Consider the following 19,464-nt stretch of genomic DNA (forward strand, 5'->3'; position numbering starts at 1 on the left):
TTGTATACAAGGAATAAATGATCAAGGGATGAAATTGGCTGTTTTTTCAGGATTTGCTGATACTGTGATGCAGAATGCTTTTTCTATTACTGTGAGAAATGCAGTGATTAAGACTGCTGGGTTTTTCATATCCCAGACAATCCACAAGCTGCAGGATTGGTTGAATGGGTGAAGGGGTTGTTAAAAGAGCAGTTGAAAAAATGAGGAGATGGGAACCTGTCCCCATGGAGAACCCATCTCCCAGATGTGCTCCATGCCCTTAACAATGGCCCACTGGGGAAATGGAAACCCCTGGCTGTGCATGGCTGCACCCTATTTACATTAATGAACTAAATCAATTATTAGAAGAAGAAAGAAGTGATGCTGTTAAAATATCCAACAGCACATCCTGCGAGCTCCAACAAACACAAATGGGGCTCTGCAGAACTGCACGGCCTTGGATTATCTGCTTGCTGGCCAGGGAGGATCCTGGGCTATTCCAGGACAGGAATGTTGCAGGAATGTCTATCAGTGCTGGGTTTGAGGTCCAGCAATCAGGAATCACCTCAATAGAAAGATCAGTAGAAGAGAGGCAGAAAGAAGAAAATTCCTCATGGTGGGATTGGCTCCCAAATTGGAGGCTGCTGTGAAATGCATTTGTGGCAGTCACTGCAATCGTTGCAGTGTGAGCGCTTGGTGTGTTATGATTCCATGTTAGAGTTGCTGTGACACCTTGTGCTGGAAATGGAGTACTGGGACTTGTCTGAAAAGAGACACAGTCTCAAGGAAAAAAGGGGAATTTGATAAAGAACAGAGAATAGCAACTAATTAGGGCTGTTTTAAAAGGAATGCAAATTGTAGCTCTGAGTAATGAACTTGAACAGCACTTAATTGAAGAACAAGAGGTGATGCCTTTATGCCTAATACCTAAATCTAAACTCTGTTATCCAAAGAATTGTTTTGAAGGTTGCAGTTCATCTGTAGGTCAAGGCATTGATTGAAGCACTGAGGCCTCACCAGGCCTGAACAACAGGCCCTGAGGCAAAGCTGAGCTCCAGATGAACCTTACAACCAAAGGTTATATTTGTATCTGCTCATTAATGAATCATTATTAGCAATATAAGCTCTGTACATGTTCATTGGTGAAATATGGATTTACTTTTTTGTATTTGGAAACCAGAAAAGGCCCCATCTGACTTTGTTTGGGGCTGAATGGTCAAAGTCACCTCCCTTGGTTCCTCCTGGGGCCCTGGCCAGGCTTTGGGAGGGAGCCAAGAGGAGAATGAAACCAGATGTTGCCACACTAGCAGTGCTGTCAGTTTGTCCATTCAGCACTGTCAGAGCTGGGCCCTCTCCCAGCAGGGTTGGAGCCTCACCTGTGGCTGGAGGCACCTGCAGGAGTTGCCAGTGCCCAGGAGTGGCTCTGCAGCCCTTGGCTGTGACAGCTTCCCCAGCTGCTGTGTGGGTCTGGGCGATGGTAAAGGCTGAGGGTAACTGGGGCTGGATCTTTCTCCATCACTGCAGGCAATCTTTGGTGGGGATGGTTGGGTGCATTGCTGAGCTTCTGCTTTTGTAATTATTTTCTAACGATTATGTGCTTTGCTGAGCCTCTCCTATTGTAATTTTTTGCAGACATACATTATATAAATTACACAATTCATTCAGTTGGTGTCTGTGTGTTTGGTGCTGACCCTGCCCACTGGCAAAACTGACCCTGTGGGCTCCATAGAACCAAGGGGACATTGTGACATTGAAGGGCCTCCTGTAACCAGGGTACCGTGGTGACCCTATGGGGCCTAATGGAACCAAGGGGCCATTGTGACACCGTGGGGCTCATGGAACCATAGATACCATTCTGACACTGTGGGGACAAGGGTCCATTGTTTTCCCCTCCGTGCCCCTGCCCCAGCCCAGCAGAGCAGCAGAGTCAGGTCAGGGCCTGCAGCAGGAACTGGAGGCCCTGGAGGTCAGGGACAGCCACTCTGTGTCTGGGATGTTCAGCAGATGCTCAGCTCGGGCAGCTCCTGCAGCCCCAGGGCCAGCCCCGCTGCCCAGCCCAGCAGCAGAGTTGGCCCCGGGGCTCCTCACGCAGCTCCTGCTGGCCCAGGGACAGGGCAGCCTCTTGCCAGGGCTCCTCTGCACCCCCACGGGCTCCTGCCCTGCTCCTGGCCCATGCCAGCTGCCCCCAGAGCCTTTCCCAGGGGAACACGTCTGTGCTAGCCCGAGCAGCCATTGCTGCAGCCCTGCCCTGCTGCCCAGAGCCCCGAGCTGGGGCTGCTGCTCTGCAGAGCACGGGGGCTGTGCTGCCCGGGGCCCTGGGCTGCCTCTGCTGGGCTCTGCTGCTCAGCCTGGGACACAGAGGCAGCTGAGGGTGCTCCTGCCCTGACCCCCTCCCACACGGGCTCTGCGGGGCCATGGAGGGGCTCAGAGGTGCCTGCCTTGTTCCAGGGCTGCCAGAGGGGCTCGGGGCTGCCCTGGATCCTCCTGGGGGAGATCCCTGAGGGGCAGAGGAGTCAGTGCCCAGACTCCTTTCCCTGTGCCTGCTGTGTCCCTGGGCTGCAGAGCTCTCCTGGCTCACAGCAGACATTCAGGCCTTGATCTCAGGGTGACCCCACCCTGGCCAGTGCCCAGTGAGCTCCACTCCCTGCTGGTCCCTGGCACACTCTGTCCCTGCAGGTCCCCTGTGCTCTCCTGCAGCTCCCAAGGCCCTCCAGACAAACATTCCCCTGTCATCATCCCTGGCACAAGCTGCAGAGCCCCAGGAAGGTTCAGCACAGACCATTCAGCATCTGATGGGCACTGGCCAGCAACCAGCAAAACCTGACCCAGACCTGAGTCCCCTGAAGGCCCCAGTGAGACCCTGATCTCATCCCACTGAGCCCTGGGAGAGCAAGGAACACAAGGAGCCTCTTGAGAGTCCTGAGAGTGACTCTGGAGGGGAGCAAAGCCTCCCTGCCCTGCCCTCAGGAGATGCCCTTTGCTGATGGAGCTGCTGTGCTGGAGCCCAGCTGTGTCCCAGCAGTGCCCATGGCCTGTCCCTGCCTGAGGTCACAGCAGGGACACGCAGCAGGACAGGGACCAAGCTGCCAGAGCACTCTGGCCTTGCACCCACAGCAGGGCTGGGGAGGGGAGTGTGGAGCTGGGGGGAGCAGATGTGCAAAGAGGCAGGGCCATTGTCCCTGGCCGTGCTGCTGTGCTGGGAGCCCCTTCCCTCAGCCTCTGCTCACAGGCACAGCCCCTGCAGAGCCAGAGAAGGGCTGAGGAAATGCCTTGGACACACAAGGCAGGGCAGACACTGGATTTTATTCAAATTCACAGGGATCAAGCCTCCTGAAAGTCTTGGTGTTTCAAAAAAAAGTAGATGTTCATGTAGAAATGCTCAGTGGAGTATTACAGCATTTTATAAAAAACATTATAACACTGGAAAAATAATAAGAAAAAGTCCCAATGAAAAAATAGACAAATAGGAAAAAATGGCCGAGAGATTGTAAAGAGTTACATTCTGAAGGTTCTGAAGCAGAAAAGAGAGAGTTTATTGTTTCTGAAAGATAAAGTCATCATTTTCCTCAGGGCATCCTTGAGCTCCTGGTTCCTCAGGCTGTAGATGAGGGGGTTCAGGGCTGGAGGCACCACCGAGTACAGAACTGACAGGGCCAGATCCAGGGATGGGGAGGACATGGAGGGGGGCTTCAGGTAGGCAAACATGCCAGTGCTGAGGAACAGGGAGACCACAGCCAGGTGAGGGAGGCAGGTGGAAAAGGCTTTGTGCCGTCCCTGCTCAGAGGGGACCCTCAGCACAGCTCTGAAGATCTGCACATAGGAGAAAACAATGAACACAAAGCAACCCAAAAAAAGAAAAGCACTAAAAGCAAGAAGCCCAAATTCACTCAGGTATGTGTCTGAGCAGGAGAGCTTGAGGATCTGTGGGATTTCACAGAAGAACTGGCCCAGGGAATTTCCATGGCACAGGGGCAGGGAAAATGTATTGGCCGTGTGCATGAGAGCAGTGAGAAAGGCACTGGCCCAGGCAGCTGCTGCCATGTGGGCACAAGCTCTGCTGCCCAGGAGGGTCCCGTAGTGCAGGGGTTTGCAGATGGACACGTAGCGGTCGTAGCACATGATGGTCAGGAGGCAAAGCTCTGCTCCCATGAAGAACACAAAGAAAAAGAGCTGAGCAGCACATCCAGTGTAGGAGATGTCCCTGGTGTCCCAGATGGAATTGTGCATGACTTTGGGGACAGTGGTGCAGATGGAGCCCAGGTCAGTGAGGGCCAGGCTGAGCAGGAAGAAGAACATGGGTGTGTGCAGGTGGTGGCCGCAGGCTACGGCGCTGATGATGAGGCCGTTGCCCAGGAGGGCAGCCAGGGAGATGCCCAGCAAGAGGCAGAAGTGCAGGAGCTGCAGCTGCCGCGTGTCTGCCAATGCCAGCAGGAGGAAGTGCCTGATGGAGCTGCTGTTGGACATTTCCTATGGTGCCTTGGCATGGGGATCTGTAAAAAATGTAATCATGGAATAGTTGGGTGTGGAGAGGACTTGAAATATCCCAGCACAGCCTGGGGGCACTTTCCCCTCACTGCCTGCCCAGGGCTCTGCTGCCTGGAGCTGTCCCTGCCAGCAGCTGCTTCCCTGTGCCCAGGGCTGGGCCCTGCCAGTGCTGCCAGAGCCCAGCCCAGCCCTGGGGGCTCAGCTCTGCCCTGCAGAGCCCTCCCAGCTCAGGCCCAGCCCAGGGGCAGCTCTGGCTCTTCAGGCTCTGATGGCAACTTCAGAGCAACCCTGAGGAGGCTGGAAAAGCAACACTGATGCTGCCTCTAAGGGGCCCTTTGCTGATTTCTGTCACTGCTGGGTTTTGTAAGATCTGAGAGAAATTTGGTTTTTTTTTACCTGAACTGAGAGATCAATATCTATGTGGAGTTTCCCATCCAGGAAACACAGAGCAGTATATTAAAAAGGCAAGATTTTCCCTTTTATGCAGCCCCTTCTTCACTGTGCTCCCTGTATAATCTAGTTGGAAATGTTCTGCAGTTAAATGCCATGCTGGGAGCAGTCCTGAACAATGCAGCATCCTCCCCACACAAGGAGAACACTCCCAAGCCTCACCAGCTCTCTCCTGCCACCCAGATCTTGTCCCCCAGTGCTGGCAGCAGCTGCCAGGGCTGGCTGAGAGCTGTCCCTGGCAGGCAGCAGAGTCCCTGCCCCAGCACAGCGCCCTGGGCTGCAGGACCCTGCTCTGCAGGACAGCCCTGGGCACCACTGGCTGCTCTGCACAAGAGACAAGCAGAGAATGTACTCACAGGCTCTGCAGGCATTGGCATGTTCCAGCTTGAGGAGATGGCTCCAGGAGCTGCAGCTGCATTGTCCTGCAGCCAGAGGTTCCTGTGCCAAGGGCTGGCAGTGATTGTGCCCCAGGCACTTCTCAGCCCCTTCCCAGCCCTGACTGATTGAAGCTCTCTGTGCCTCTGGGCTGTGCCCGCGCTGGCTGCAGGCAGTGCCCCAGCCCTGCTGGGCTGGCACAAGAGCTGCTCATCCAGAGAAATGTGCTTTTGAAGCTCTTCTTGGTGACCAGGAGCTGCCTCTGTGCCAGGAGCCCAGCCCAGCTCAGCAGCACAGACACAGCACAAGGACTTTAATCAGCCTCTGGGGCTTTGTGCTCAGGCCCTGAACGTCAGTCCCTGAGAGGGAGCTGAAGAAACCTCTGCAGAACTCCAAGGCAGAATCCAACTCCAAACTTTCTTGGACTTTTAATGGGTCCCAGAGAGGGACACGACTGAGCAAGTGTCCCCAGGCCCCAGGCAGGGCAGAGAACTGCAGGCAGTGATGACAGGTGGGGACAAGGAGAAGCCAAGTCTTGGTGCCCTGGGGCACAGCAGGGTCTGTGCCAGCAAGGGCTGGGAGGAGACACCTTGTCCTGAGGCCCTGGGGCCTCCTGGCACAGCCCCAGCCAGGCTGGGCACTGTCAGCCCCTTGTGCTGCCCTCAGCATCCCCCCCTAGCCCACATCCCAGTGGCCTCAAGGATCTGCTGCAAGGAGTCCCTGGGGAGCCTTGCTCAGCAATGGCCCTGGGGGCTCCTTCATGCTCCCTGCAGGGACTGCAGGTTTTTCAAAGGACTTTGGCTTTGGCTTTTGCCTTGGAGTCTCTGAGAGGTTTGTGCAATCATGGCACCAATTATCTGCTGTAATTAGTCCCTAGAGATTCTCTGCCGGTTGCAGCTTTGATTGTGACTCATTAATACTTCAGGGTACTTAAGTTTTTTAAGCTACTTCCTCTTTCCCTTTTGATACAGACTCTATGAGAAAGATTGTGCATTTACAGGTTCCAATTATCTGCTTAATGAGTCCCTGGAGAGCCGTTATCAATAACAACATTCAGTGGGCTCATTAATGCTTCAAGGTACTTCAGTTATTTTAAGGTACTTGGTGTTTCCCTTTTGATACAGACTCTGTGAGAGGTTTGTGCAATCATGGCCCCAATTATCTGCTTTAATGAGTCCCTTGAGAGCTTTGTACTGACACTCAGTGGGGCTCAGTAATGCTTTGAGGTTCTCAAAAATTTTAAGGTAGTTTGGAATTTCCTTTCTACATTGAGACTCTGAGAGGTTTTTGGTCAATCCTGGCCTCCAATTCTCTCCTCCAAGGAGTCCATGAGGAGCCTGTGTTGGGGATGGACCTCACAGAGACCCATTCATGCTTTGAGACACTTTGGGGTTTTCTTCTGCCTTTGACTCCTGGAAAGCTTTGTGCAATCTCCTCTCAGGCCCTGAGGTTCCAGGGCTCAGCTCCAAATGCACCACAGGGCTCATCAGGATGCAGCAAGTCCTGACAAACCATGGCTGTGCCTTGATTTCCCTCTGCTCTAATGCAGTTTATCAGGAACGTATCTGGAGTGATTTTGGTTTGCTAATTTGAGATTTCTCAGCCAATGCATCTATTAGTGCAGTGGGATCAGTGTTGGCTAATTACCATTGCACTCACTGGAATATATTTACTCATGTCCTGCAGTGAGACAGCATTAGGAGAAAGGCAACGTAGGCTTAAATTTTAAAGGGGTATATAGAAAAGTTTATTACCAGTAAATAGAAGAAAGAATAATAAGAATCTGAACACTTCGCCTCTCCCTACAACCTTTTCTTTCTTACTGACAATGCAAGGAGACAAAACCTGAAAGTTTCAGCCAGTTTACACCATCTAGAACAGTCTTTCTTCAGTTCACTTAGGGAGAGGAGTCTCTCTTTCATGCTATGGAGACTTCTCCATAAGAAAAAAGTTCTCTCGTGGCTCTCAATTCCCACAAAGAGCAGGTGCCCAGAAAATCTGCAATTGTGAAGTCCCTTCCATTTTTCACAGCTTTTCCCACAGCTGTGTTTATGGGCCATGTCAACTTATGGGGTATGAGTTTAAAGATGAGCTGTTGAAGAGCAAAGATTCTCTTCATCTATTTCTGAAATCATCTTCATCTCTGAGAACAGAGATCTTCTTCTTCACTCCCTGAGGACACAGGGTCTCACCACTCTTCTCTCTTTCTCTGTTGAAACTTCTGATGGGATCACAGCTACTTCAACATTTGCTTACTTTAGCATGGAGGTTTTTGCTGAACAGGTCATCTACCCATATTTTCAATTAGTTATAGGGAAAAAGAGAGTCTGACATATTAATTACATCCTTCTCCATAGCTTTACAAGAGGATTTCAGTCCCAAGATCAAGGCATCTCCTCATCCCTTCCATCTGGGACTCAACTTCCCCTTCACTGACCTGGGTGTCTTCATGTTGCTCCTCTCTGTGCCTGCACTTTGTCCTTTTCTCTCACTGGAGGGAGGATGGAAGCACTGAAAGAGTTTATATCTCACCCGGGGCCTGCAGATGGTTCCGTGCCCCCGGCCGGGCTCGGTGCTTGCGGCCGGAGCTGTTTTACGATGGAGGTTTCTGCAGCGGCTGCGCTGGGGCTGTGTCAGGATGGGCCGCGCTGGGGCAGGGCCAGGATCTCAGCAGCCAGGCCAGAGCACAGCAGCAGCACGGCCGGGGCCGATGGCTTCTCCTGCCCCTGCCCGGGGCTTGCGGCTGAAGCCCAAGGGTGGCAGAATCTTGGCCGAGCCGGCCCGGCCCGGGGCTGCTCCTGGGGCCCGGCGGATCCTGGCTGGGCCCGGGCTGGCGGCGGGGCAGGGCTCAGCAGGGCCCAGATGTTCCCAACTGCAGCCATGGCCCGGCCCGGCCCGGCCCCGCGGCCTCCCCTGCCCTGCCCGGCAGCCGATGGGGCCTGGCGGGGTCCCTGGGAAGGGGCCCGGCCCCACGGCAGGAGCCGCCCGGCCTTGCTGGAACCCTGGATGCTGAGAAATTTAAACTTTCTCTGCTGAACGGCACAGACCTGCAAGAGAACACTGCATTTGACCTGAGGCTGTGGAGAAGGCTTCCAAAATTGATCAATAGCATTGGGATTATGGGTGTGTAGTTGGTTAGAAGTGTATAATATCACAGAAAAATCTTAAGACTTCAGGGTTTTAGAAGATAATAATAAATATGAAGCCAGATGGAGGTTTTAGGGTGAAGACAGCTTGTTCTTCTTTACCTTCTTCTTTCTTCTTCACCTTCTTCTTCCTTCTTCTTCATGGGTTTGGGTGGTATTTTGTAATTGAACATAAAAGTCTGCATTGCAGGCTTCAAATGATCAATTATTGGGTTAAAAGGGAAAATAATTTAGGTACCTTTTCTTAATTGGATAGTTTAGCCTTAAAAGACCTTGTAACAAGAGATAGTTAGCCATTTTGTACCCTGATAATGAAAGAGTGTAGAACTCACGGCCTTAAGAATGTAACATGGGTAAGAAACAATAAACACCTGAGTCTGAACACGTACTGTCATCTCAAGTGCCTTCAATCCCGAGCCCAAGAGAGGTAGAAAAAGCAAGCAGGGAACCCACATGGCCCACCCTGGCTGAGATGGGGAGCTGGGCTGGCCTTGTTACCTCTGTGCCAGCCAGAAGGGAAAGAGACCCTCCCAGGCTTTCCCATCTTTAACATGTGTCTTCACAGAGGCGTGTATAGTTTCCTTACTGGTTTAACAGATTGTCAATTCTCAAAGATAATTACTCATTGGTTTTTTGTCAGACGTGGAGGAAACTGCTAGCAGCTTCTCTTAGAACATCACTTCCATGATGCCAAACCCTCACAACAGCACAGAGCCAAGAGCTCCTTTGTCCATATATAGTGCATATGGGCCCAAGTCCTCAAAAACGCTTCTTGGGAGATGTCTGGGCCCTTTCCAAGTTTTTTTCAGCTGAAAGCATTCAGCTCAGAGTCTAAGAAAATCACCAGAGGACACGGCCAGCCTGACCTGTCTGTCCTTGCTACTCTTGTCTGGGACCAATCTTTGGAAATATGGAATTTGGGAGGCCAAATTCTAATTTTGGCCATGGACCCTGGACATGAAGGTTGGTTCTTTTCCATAGGAAGGAAGGAACAGAGCCCCAGTGTTTGCCAGGCAGAAGAGAGTGACCACCAGAGGACAAGGCCAGCCAGAAGTGGCAGGTTTTTTTCTGAGAGAAACCCTTGCATATAGGAAAATTTTTAGAGAGAATAACAATTTTGGCAATGGACATTTAAAAAGAGGGACAGTTCTTTCCATAGCACGGAAAGCACGGAGCCCCAGTGCTCCAGGAGCTGATGAGAGGCGGCCCTTGACATTGCAACATCAGCCAGACCTTTCAGGTGGCCCCTGGGAGGCCAAGCCAGCCAGGCCTGTTCCATGTTCCCTCAGTTCCATCAGGCCCCACAGTGTCCCAATGGTCCCTTGCTTCCCTGAGGCCCTGAGGTGTCATAATGCCCCCTTGGTGACACCAGGCCCTGAAGGGTCCCAATGGTCTCCATGGTTCCATCAGGCCCCACAGAGCCATAATGGTCTCTGGGTTCCATGAAGCCCCGCTGGGTCACCATGGCTCCTTGGTTCCATGGGCTCCAGTGGTGCCACAATGATCCCCTTGGTTCCATGGGGTCCCCACAGTGTCCCAGTGATCTCCATGGGAAGGGAAGGACCCAGCCCCAGTGTTGCAGGGGAAGCCACCAGAGGCCAAGGCCAGCCAGGCTTGATGGTACTGGCAGATTGTGCCTGGGAGTAACCTTTGGATATCCAGAATTTTGGAGGTGGAATCCCAATTTCAGACATGGACACCTGGAGGATAAGGATGGTTGTTTTCCATTGGAAAGAAACCATGGAACACTGATTCAACAGTGACATTTGGGAATCTATGGGGAGCATTGGGGATCGTTTCTGGACCTTGTGACCCAACAGGAGCTTCTCTAATAAATGTTGTGTGAAGCTCCCACTGTGCCCACCACAGGAGCCCCTGTGAGTGTCTGGGACATCCCAGCTCTCTGGCAGCCTGGGGACTCCTGGGATGTCACCATAGAATGGCTGTGACTGCCCCTGACCACAGGGCTCTTTACCATCCTAGAAACCCCTCGGAGGTCTCCATGGATCCCCTGCCCCTGCCTGTGACATTCCAGCTCTGGAACAGCCTGGAGATTCTTGGAATGTCCCCATGGAACCCTTCTGAGGGCCTGTGACAAATCTGATCCTTAGCAGGCAACCATCACCAGTCCACTGTTGCTATGGGCAGTTTCCATAGCAACCATCACCAGCACCCTGTTCCTATGCTCAGTCCCTTGGCAGCTCCATGGAGACACCATGCCAGGGGTGGTTGCCATGGCCACCAGGGCTGGCACCAGCTGGGATGCTTGGTTTCCATGGGCCGGGCTTCAGCAATGGGGTTCCCCAATTTCCTGCTCCCGCTAAAACCGCGCTGCCCTCGCTGCCCTCCCACCTCCCATGGAAAGCACAAAAGGCAAAGATCCCGGGCTGGGATAAGAACAATTTATTGGGAACTGCAATGAGATAAAGAAGAAACAGGAATAAAAACAATATTGATAACAGAAGGGATAAGTAAAACTATTTACAGAGAAAACTACAACATCAACAACTAGTTCTTCCTGGCAATGTATTTCCTCCTCTCTGGAAAGGACACCCTTCTCCTCAGGGAGAGAGAGAGAGAGAGTCCCTTTCCTGCCCCTGGCAATGAACTGAGGTGGGAGTGAATGTAATGACAGGGCCATGGCCAGACCCTCATGTTCTCCAATCCCACATCATGTCATTGGCAGGGGCAGGAAAAGGGACAGGTGTCTTCCCAGCATGGATCACAGGGAACATGGATCACCAGGGCTCTTCCCAGTGTGGGGTCTCCAATGGGGGATTAAGCTGGAGCAGTGCATTAAACTCTTCCTGCATTTGGGGCATGTGCAGGGCTTCTTTTACTGGTGCCTCTGTTGGTGTCTGCTCAAGTGAGAGCTATGGGTGAAGCTCTTCCCACACTGGGGACACTCGTAGGGCCTCTCCCCAGTGTGGATGCGCCGGTGGGTGACGAAGGTGGAGTTGTGCTTGAAGCCCTTCCCGCAGTCGGGGCAGAGGAGGGGCCTCTCATCCGTGTGAATGCGCTGGTGCTGGCGGAGCTGAGAGCTGGTGTGAAACCTCTTCCCACACTCGGGGCACTGGTAGGGCCTCTCCCCTGTGTGGATCATTTGGTGGATGATCATTTGGGTCTTCCTACTAAAGGTCATCCCACATTCCCCACAGTTGTATGGCCTTTCCCCAGTGTGGATCCTCTGGTGGCAGATCAACAGAGACTTCTGCCTAAAGCTCTTCCCACATTCCCCACATTCATAGGGTCGTTCCCTGGTGTGGGTCTTCTGGTGGGAGATCAGGTTAGAGTTCTGGCGGAAGCTCATCCCACATTTCCCACACTTGTAGGGCTTCTCCCCGGTGTGGATCCGCTGGTGCCTGATGAGGTGGGAGTTGCACTTGAAGCCCATCCCACAGTCAGGGCAGCGGAAGGGCCTCTCATCCGTGTGAATCCGCTCATGCAGGAGGAGATCAGAGCTGGTGTAAAACCTCTTCTGACACTGGGGACACTCGTAGGGCCTCTCCCTCTCCCCAGCGTGAATGCGCTGGTGGGTGATGAGGGTGGAGTTGCGCTTGAAGCCCCTCCCACAGTCAGGGCAGAGGAAGGGCCTCTCCTCAGTGTGAATCTGCTGGTGCTGGAGGAGACTGGAGCTGGTCTGAAACCTCTTCTGACACTCAGGACACTCGTAGGGCCTCTCCCCAGTGTGGATGCGTTGGTGGATGATGAGGGCAGAGCTGCAGCTGAAGCCCTTCCCACACTCCCCACACTCGTAGGGCCGTTCCCCGGTGTGGATCATCTGGTGGCTGATCAGGGTGCTGCTCTGCCTGAAGCTCTTCCCACACTCCAAGCACTTGTGGGGCTTCTCCCCATCATGAAGCTGCTCATGGACCACCAGCTCTGAGCTCTGGCTGAAGCTCTGTCCACCTTCCTGGCTCAGGGTGGGTCTTTCCTCCTCAGAGCACCCTGGGCTAGGTTTGGAGCCCCTCCTCTTGTGGAATCTCTGGAGATTTTCCTCCCCATTGGATTCCTGTGCCCTGGAGTCACTCAAAATGGCCTCTTCCATGAGGCTCTGCCATGGAGATTTTTCCTCCTTGGTCTCCATCCTCAGCTCCTTCTCTGGGGGAGGAAGGCCAAGGAGAGGATGGGATTTGCCTCCGTGCCAGAGGGAAGGGGAAGGAGATCCCCCCAGTGCATCCCCAGCAGGACGGGGTTGGCAGCAGGGTTGTCCTGCAGCCGGGGGCTGTGCTGGGCTGGGAGATGGAGCAGGAGAGAGGGGGAAAGGGGCACTGACTTCCTCCTCACCTGCCTGCGTGTCCCAGGGCATTGTGTCAGTTTGAAAAGACAGGTGTCTGCTAAGGAAGGCAGGAGACTCCCTTGAAATGGAAAATATTAATCACTTCCCTTGGAATTATAATTTTCAAAACAAGGGAATGTCAAGCAAAGTCTATGGGAATAGGAATAACAGTTCTTCAGAAGGAAAATTAAAAATACAAATGCAGTAGTACTAAAAACTACTTACGGAGTAAGAATACGACCTGACACCCTGTGGGTCAGAGTGTTGGTAGCACTCCTGTTAAATGGTGGCTGCAGTGCTCCTGCAGGGACAGGTGTTGTTCTGTTGGAGCAGTGATCCTGTGGAAGGGTGGAGTTTTCCTCTGAAGGTCCAGTTGTGGTGCCGATTGGCCTGGTCTTCCTCTGAGATCCAGTGGAGCTGAAAGCTGCTCTTCTGGGAATCTTGCAGGAGAAGGCTGACTCTGTTGTTCACATTCTCAGATTATATCCAGGTAGGAATGCTTGGCTCCTCCCTCTGGGCAGAGCTTCTCACAATGGGATGATGGAATTTTTATCGGTGACACTCAATGGCCCATTAACAGAAGATATCTCCCTGGAGGGAGGATTCATGTGGAAGAGATAAAGTAAACTGCTCAATTAACAGATGATAATTGTCCCAACTTTAACAGAGGGTAATTGAATACACACCCAGCTAAACCTGAGAGACTGTTCCAGCCTTGGAAAGCAGGATTTGGTACCAGGATTCTTTAGGGAATGCAACCCTGATTGAAGGCAGAGATAGAATCTCCAGAGCCTGCAGCCAGAAATGGACAGCTGTGTCATACTCATTTCAACATCTTCTCTTTTGGAATTATTGACTAATGATTATTTGCTTTGCCTACCTAATATTTTTGTAATTTTTTGCAAATTTGCATTATCTAAATTACACTGTTCCTTAAGTTAAGTTGGTGTCTGTGTCTTTGGTGCGGGCCCTGCCCACTGGCGAAACAGGGCCCAATCCTGCCTAAGTGTTACCTGGGGAGACAAAACCCTCACTGCAACTGTGCCCCCTTCCTCCTTGTTCCCCACACTTCATGCACTGATCATGATGTCCTATGGTCTGGGCTATCCCTGGGGTCAGCTGGGATCTCCTGTCCTGGCTGTGTCCCCTCCCAAGCTCCCCCACACCCTCAGCCCCTCCCCAGCGTGGCCGAATGAGGGGCAGGACAGGCCTTGGCTCAGTGCGAGCTCAGCAAGAACAAAACCATCTCTGCGTGCTCAGCCCTGTGCTCAGCCCCCGGGCCCGGCATTTCCTCCACTGCCACCCCGGAGCCCCCTTTCCCACCCCTCTGCCCCACGGCCGCCGCAGCACCGGCTGACAATAGAAGCAATTCTGGGGCAATTCCAAGTTTCCTTGGTTCCTGCACAGCTCCAGCTCAGCTGCTGGCAGGTTACAATTAAAGAAAAGTGCAAATTCGGCCCAATACAGATATTATTAAAAGGAAGGGAAAGCTCTGTGTAGCTGTCACAAAGGTGACAGGGATGAAGAGAATAATGATTCTCACATTTGGCAAAAAACCCAAGCCTGGGAATTCAGTAGTTATTTGGGAATTTAGCTACTTGAGCTGGGCTTCTTGTGGGACTTTTAGCAGCCTTGTGTTCCTCACCATGTGGTGAATGAACCTTGTCAGTCTTGCTGGTATTATTTGCTCCATTTCCTCCAGTTATTTTAACAAACTTTTCAAGGAGGGACAACAAAGTCTTTTCTTTACACTCCAGTCCCACAACAGCCATTTTCCTCATCAGTTCTCCCATAGGTCGCTCAGACGAAGCTGCATCCAAGTTTCCAAGAGTTCCTCCAGAGAGACCCACAACCTCCTCAGAGGAAGGAACCATGCTGTTGTCAAAGGCAACTGGGGTCAAAGAACAGTGCCCTGAACTCACTGTGCCAAAATAATTTTGCAATCTGGTTAAGAAAATATTAGAGAGATGCCATTTGCCCTGGAGCAGGGCAAGTGTGACATTGTCCCCTATGTGTGTGGCCTTCCCGGGGTGGGGGTTTTACACCTGAGCCAGTTTGGGTAAGGGGGGTGGTGTTCACCCCCTGAGCAGGGATTCCCCCACTGTTTCAGGCTGCAATGGAAGATGGAACCAAATGCATGTTTTCAATGCCCATCTTCATCAACTGCTAGAAACAGGTGGGGCAGTGTTCTTGATCTCTTCCATGACTCAGCCCTGATAACGCCCTCCAGGGGAGATATCTTCTGGGAATGGGCCATTGAGTGTCACTGCAGGACTGATCAAATTCCATCCTCCCATTGTGGGATGCTCCGCCCAGGGGGAGGATCCAAGCATTCCTACCTGCATATAAGGTGAGCCTTGCAACACCAGGAGCAGCTTGCCTACTGGATTCCCAGAGGACAACAGCTCCAGAACCACCACTGGACCTTCAGAGGAAGACCAGACCCTTCTACAGGATCACTGCTTGGACAGAATCACGTTCATCACTCCCACAGGACTGCAGCCACCATTTAATGGGACTGCAGCCACCAGCCTGACCAGCAGGGTGTCAGGTTATATCCTGACTCTGTCAGTTTAAGGCAGTGATTCTGCATCATTGCCTTGATCTTCATTTTCTTATTAAATTGTAATCCTGGTTTAGACCCTCCCCAGGTTTGCCTTCAAACAAGTACAAAATTCAATGTACTTATCCCTTGTTTTCTTCTCAAAACAGGATTTTCCATCCCATAAACTTGGCCAGATGGAGGAGGAGGCTGTGAGGAAGAAGAAGGTGCCCCAGGAGCCCCAGGCAGGTGAGGAGGAAGTCAGTGCCCCTTTCCCCCTCTCTCCTGCTCCATCTCCCAGCCCAGCACAGCCCTCGGCTGTAGGACAACCCTGCTGCCAACCCCGTCCTGCTGGGGATGCACTGGGGGGATCTCCTTCCCCTTCCCTCTGGCACGGAGGCAAATCCCATCCTCTCCTTGTCCTTCCTCCCCCAGGGAAGAAGCTGAGGATGGAGACCACGGAGGACAAATCCCCAAGGCAGAACATCGTGGAAGAGGCCATTTTGAGTGGCTCCACAGTGCAGAATTCCAACGTGGAGGACAAGTCCCAGAGATCCCACAGGAGAAGGGGCTCCAAACCCAGCCCAGGGTGCTCTGAGGAGGAAAGACCCACCCTGAGCCAGGAAGGTGGACAGAGCTTCAGCCAGAGCTCGGAGCTGGTGGCCCATGAGCAGCTTCATGATGGGAAAAAGCCCCACAAGTGCTTGGAGTGTGGGAAGAGCTTCAGGCAGAGCAGCACCCTGATCAGCCACCAGATGATCCACACTGGGGAATGGCCCTATGAGTGTGGGGAGTGTGGGAAGGGCTTCAGCTGCAGCTCCACCCTTTTGACCCACCAGTGCATCCACACTGGGGAGAGGCCCTACGAGTGTCCTGAGTGCCAGAAGAGGTTTCACACCAGCCCTGATCTCGCCAGGCACCGGCAGATTCACACAGAGGAAAGGCCCTTCCACTGCCCTGATTGCGGGATGGGCTTCAAGCGCAAGTACCACCTCATCAGGCACCAGCTCATCCACACTGGGGAGAGACCCTACGAGTGCCGCACATGTGGGAAGAGGTTTCGGACCAGCTCAAATCTCCTCCTGCATGAGCGGATTCACGCGGATGAGAGGCCCTTCTACTGCCCTGACTGCGGGAAGAGCTTCAAGCACAATTCCACCCTCATCAGGCACCAGCGCATCCACACTGGGGAGAGGCAGAGGCCCTACGAGTGTCCCCAGTGTGGGAAGAGCTTCACCAGAAGCTCTCATTTGACAAGACACCAACGGAGCCACCCGTAAATGAAGCCCTGCAAGTGCCTCGATTGCAGGAACAGCTTCATGCACCACTCCAGCTTCATCCCCCATGGGAGAAGCCAGATTGCAAAGAGCCCTGGTGATCCATGTTCCCTGTGATCCATGCTGGGAAGACACCTGTACCTTTTCCTGCCCTTTGCCAATGACCTGATGTGGGATTGGAGAACATGAGGGTCTGGCCATGGTCCTGTCATTACATTCAGTCCCACCTCAGATCATTGCCAGGGACAGGAAAGGGACTCTCTCTCTCTCCCTGAGGAGAAGGGTGTCCTTTCCAGGCAAGAAATATTGTAGCCAGGCAGACCCTGTGAGTTGTGTTGTAGTTTTCCCTGTAAACAGTTTTATTTATCCCTTCTGTTATCAATATTGTTTCTGTTCCTGTTTGTTCTTTATCTCGTTGCTGTTCCCAATGAATTGTTCTTATCCCAGCCCGGGATCTTTGCCTTTTGTGCTTTCCATGGGAGGCGGGAGGGCAGCGAGGGCAGCGCGGTTTTAGCGGGAGCAGGAAATTGGGGAATCCCATTCCTGAAGCCCGGCCCGTGGAAAGCGAGCATCCCAGCTGGTGCCAGCCCTGGTGGCCATGGCAGCAGCCTTGGGAGCGGGTCCCTGGCTGGGGCTGTGGGAACCTCTTCCCTCTGGTGCCCAGGGACAGGAGCGGAGGGAGCGGCTGCAGCTGAGTCGGGGCAGGCTCAGCTTGGATGTCAGGAAAAGGTTTTTGGCCAGAGGCTGCTGGGGCCCTGGCCAGGCTCCCCAGGGCAGGGTCCCAGCTCCAGGGCTCTCTGAGCTGCAGCAGCGTTTGGCCAGCGCTGCCAGGCCCAGGCTGGCATTGTTGGGGTGTCCTGTGCAGGGCCAGCAGTTGGAGTGGAGGATCCTGATGGGTCCCTCCCAGCTCAGCCAATTCTGTGCTTCTGGGATCCCATCAGCCTGGGGATGGGGGCTGCCAATGGTTGCCATGGCAACGGGCTCTGGCTGCAGGCCTGAGCTGGTGTCCATGGCAACCACCCCTGGCATGGGGTCTCCATGGAGCTGCCAAGGGACTGAGCATAGCAGCAGGGGGCTGGTGATGGTTGCCATGGAAACTGACCATAGCAACAGGGGACTGGTGATGGTTGCCTGCTAAGGATCAGATTTGTCACAGGCCCTCAGAAGGGTTCCATGGGGACTTTCCAAGAGTCTCCAGGCTGTTCCAGAGCTGGAATGTCACACACAGAGACAGGGGCTCCATGGAGACTTCCCAGGGCTTTCTGGGATGGTAAAGAGCCCTGGGGTCAGAGACAGTCACAGCCATCCCATGGTGACATCCCAGGAGTCCCCAGGCTGCCAAAGAGCCGGGATGTCCCAGACACTCACATGGGTTCCTGTCATGACCACAGTGGGAGCTTCAGGCAACATTTATTAGAGAAGCTCCTGTTGGGTCACGAGGTGCAGGAACAATCCCCAATACTCCCCATAGATTCCCAAATGTCACTGTGTAATCAGTGTTCCGTTCTTTCTTTCCAATGGAAAACAAGCATCCTTATCCTCCAGGTGTCCATGTCTGAAATTGGATTCCACCTCCAAAATTCTGGATATCCAAGGGTTGCTCCCAGGCACAATCTGCCAGTACCATCAAGCCTGGGTGGCCTGGACCTCTGGGGACTGCCCCTGCAACACTGGGGCTGGGTTCTTCCCTCCCCATGGAGATCACTGGGACACTGTGGAGACCTCATGGAACCAAGGGAATCATTGTGGCACTACTGGAGCCCATGGAACCAAGGGGCCATGGTGACACAGTGGGGCTTCATGGAACCCAGAGACCATTATGGCTCCGTGGGGCCTGATGGAACCATGGAGACCATTGGGACCCTTCAGGGCCTGGTGTCACCAAGGGGGCATTATGACTCCTCAGGGCCTCAGGGAAGCAAGGGACCATTGGGACACTGTGGGGCCCCATGGAACTGAGGGAACATGGAACAGGCCTGGCTGGTTTGGCTTCCCAGGGGTCCCCTGACAGGTCTGGCTGATGTTGCAATGTCAAGGGCCGCCTCTCATCAGCTCCTGGAAAACTGGGGCTCCGTGCTTTTCTTGCTATGGGAAAGAACCGCCCCCCTTTTCAGATGCCCATTGCCAAAATTGAAACTCTCCCTAAAGCAATTCCTATATGCAAGGATATCACTCAGAACAAAATCCTGCTTGCTCTGGCTGGCCTTGGCCTCTGGTGGCCATTTCTCATCTGCCCCTGAAACACTGGGGCTCTGTTCCTTCCTTCCTATGGAAAGGAACCGGCTTTCAGGTCCAGGGACCATGGCCAAAATTAGAATTTGGCCTCTCAATTCTGTTTATCCAAGGACTGATCTCAGACAAAAGTAGCCAGGACAGACAGGTCAGGCTGGCCCTGTCCTCTGGTGATTTTCTTAGACTCTGAGCTGAATGTTTTCATTTGAAAACATCTTGGAGAGGGCCCGGAGATCTCCCAGGGAGGTATTTTGAAACCTCGGGCACATGAGCACTATATATGGACAAAGGAGGTCTGTGCTCTGCGCTGTTGTGTTGGTTTTGCATCACGGAAGTGATGTTCTAAGAGAAGCTGCTAGCAGTTTCCTCCATGTCTGACAAAAAAAACAATCAGTAATTATCTTTGAGAATTGACAATCTGTTAAACTATGAAGGAAACTGTACACGCCTCTGTGAAGGCACATGTTAAAGATGGGAAAGCCTGGGAGGGTCTCTTTCCCTTCTGGCTGGCACAGAGGTAACAAGGCTGACCCGGCCCCGTCTCAGCCAGGCCGGGCCGGGCGGCTCCTGCCGTGGGGCCGGGCCCCTTCCCAGGGACCCCGCCAGGCCCCATCGGCTGCCGGGCAGGGCAGGGGAGGCCGCGGGGCCGAGGCCGGGCCGGGCCATGGCTGCAGTTGGGAACATCTGGGCCCTGCTGAG

The 19,464-nt window shown here is 53.3% G+C and overlaps 1 protein-coding gene across 1 annotated transcript in view; it reads left to right on the top strand.

Moving 5' to 3' along the window:
- The window catches only part of LOC143692679 (uncharacterized), a 468,458-nt gene that overhangs the window by 423,812 nt on the left and 25,182 nt on the right, over positions 1-19,464 (top strand). Inside the window, exon 8 of the mRNA XM_077172924.1 lies at positions 15,894-16,219. Within this exon, the coding sequence (XP_077029039.1) occupies positions 15,894-16,219 (326 nt within the window). The remainder of the gene's footprint in view (positions 1-15,893; positions 16,220-19,464) is intronic.

Source organism: Agelaius phoeniceus (genome assembly GCF_051311805.1).
Source record: "Agelaius phoeniceus isolate bAgePho1 chromosome W unlocalized genomic scaffold, bAgePho1.hap1 SUPER_W_unloc_2, whole genome shotgun sequence".
NCBI classification, from domain to species: domain Eukaryota; kingdom Metazoa; phylum Chordata; class Aves; order Passeriformes; family Icteridae; genus Agelaius; species Agelaius phoeniceus.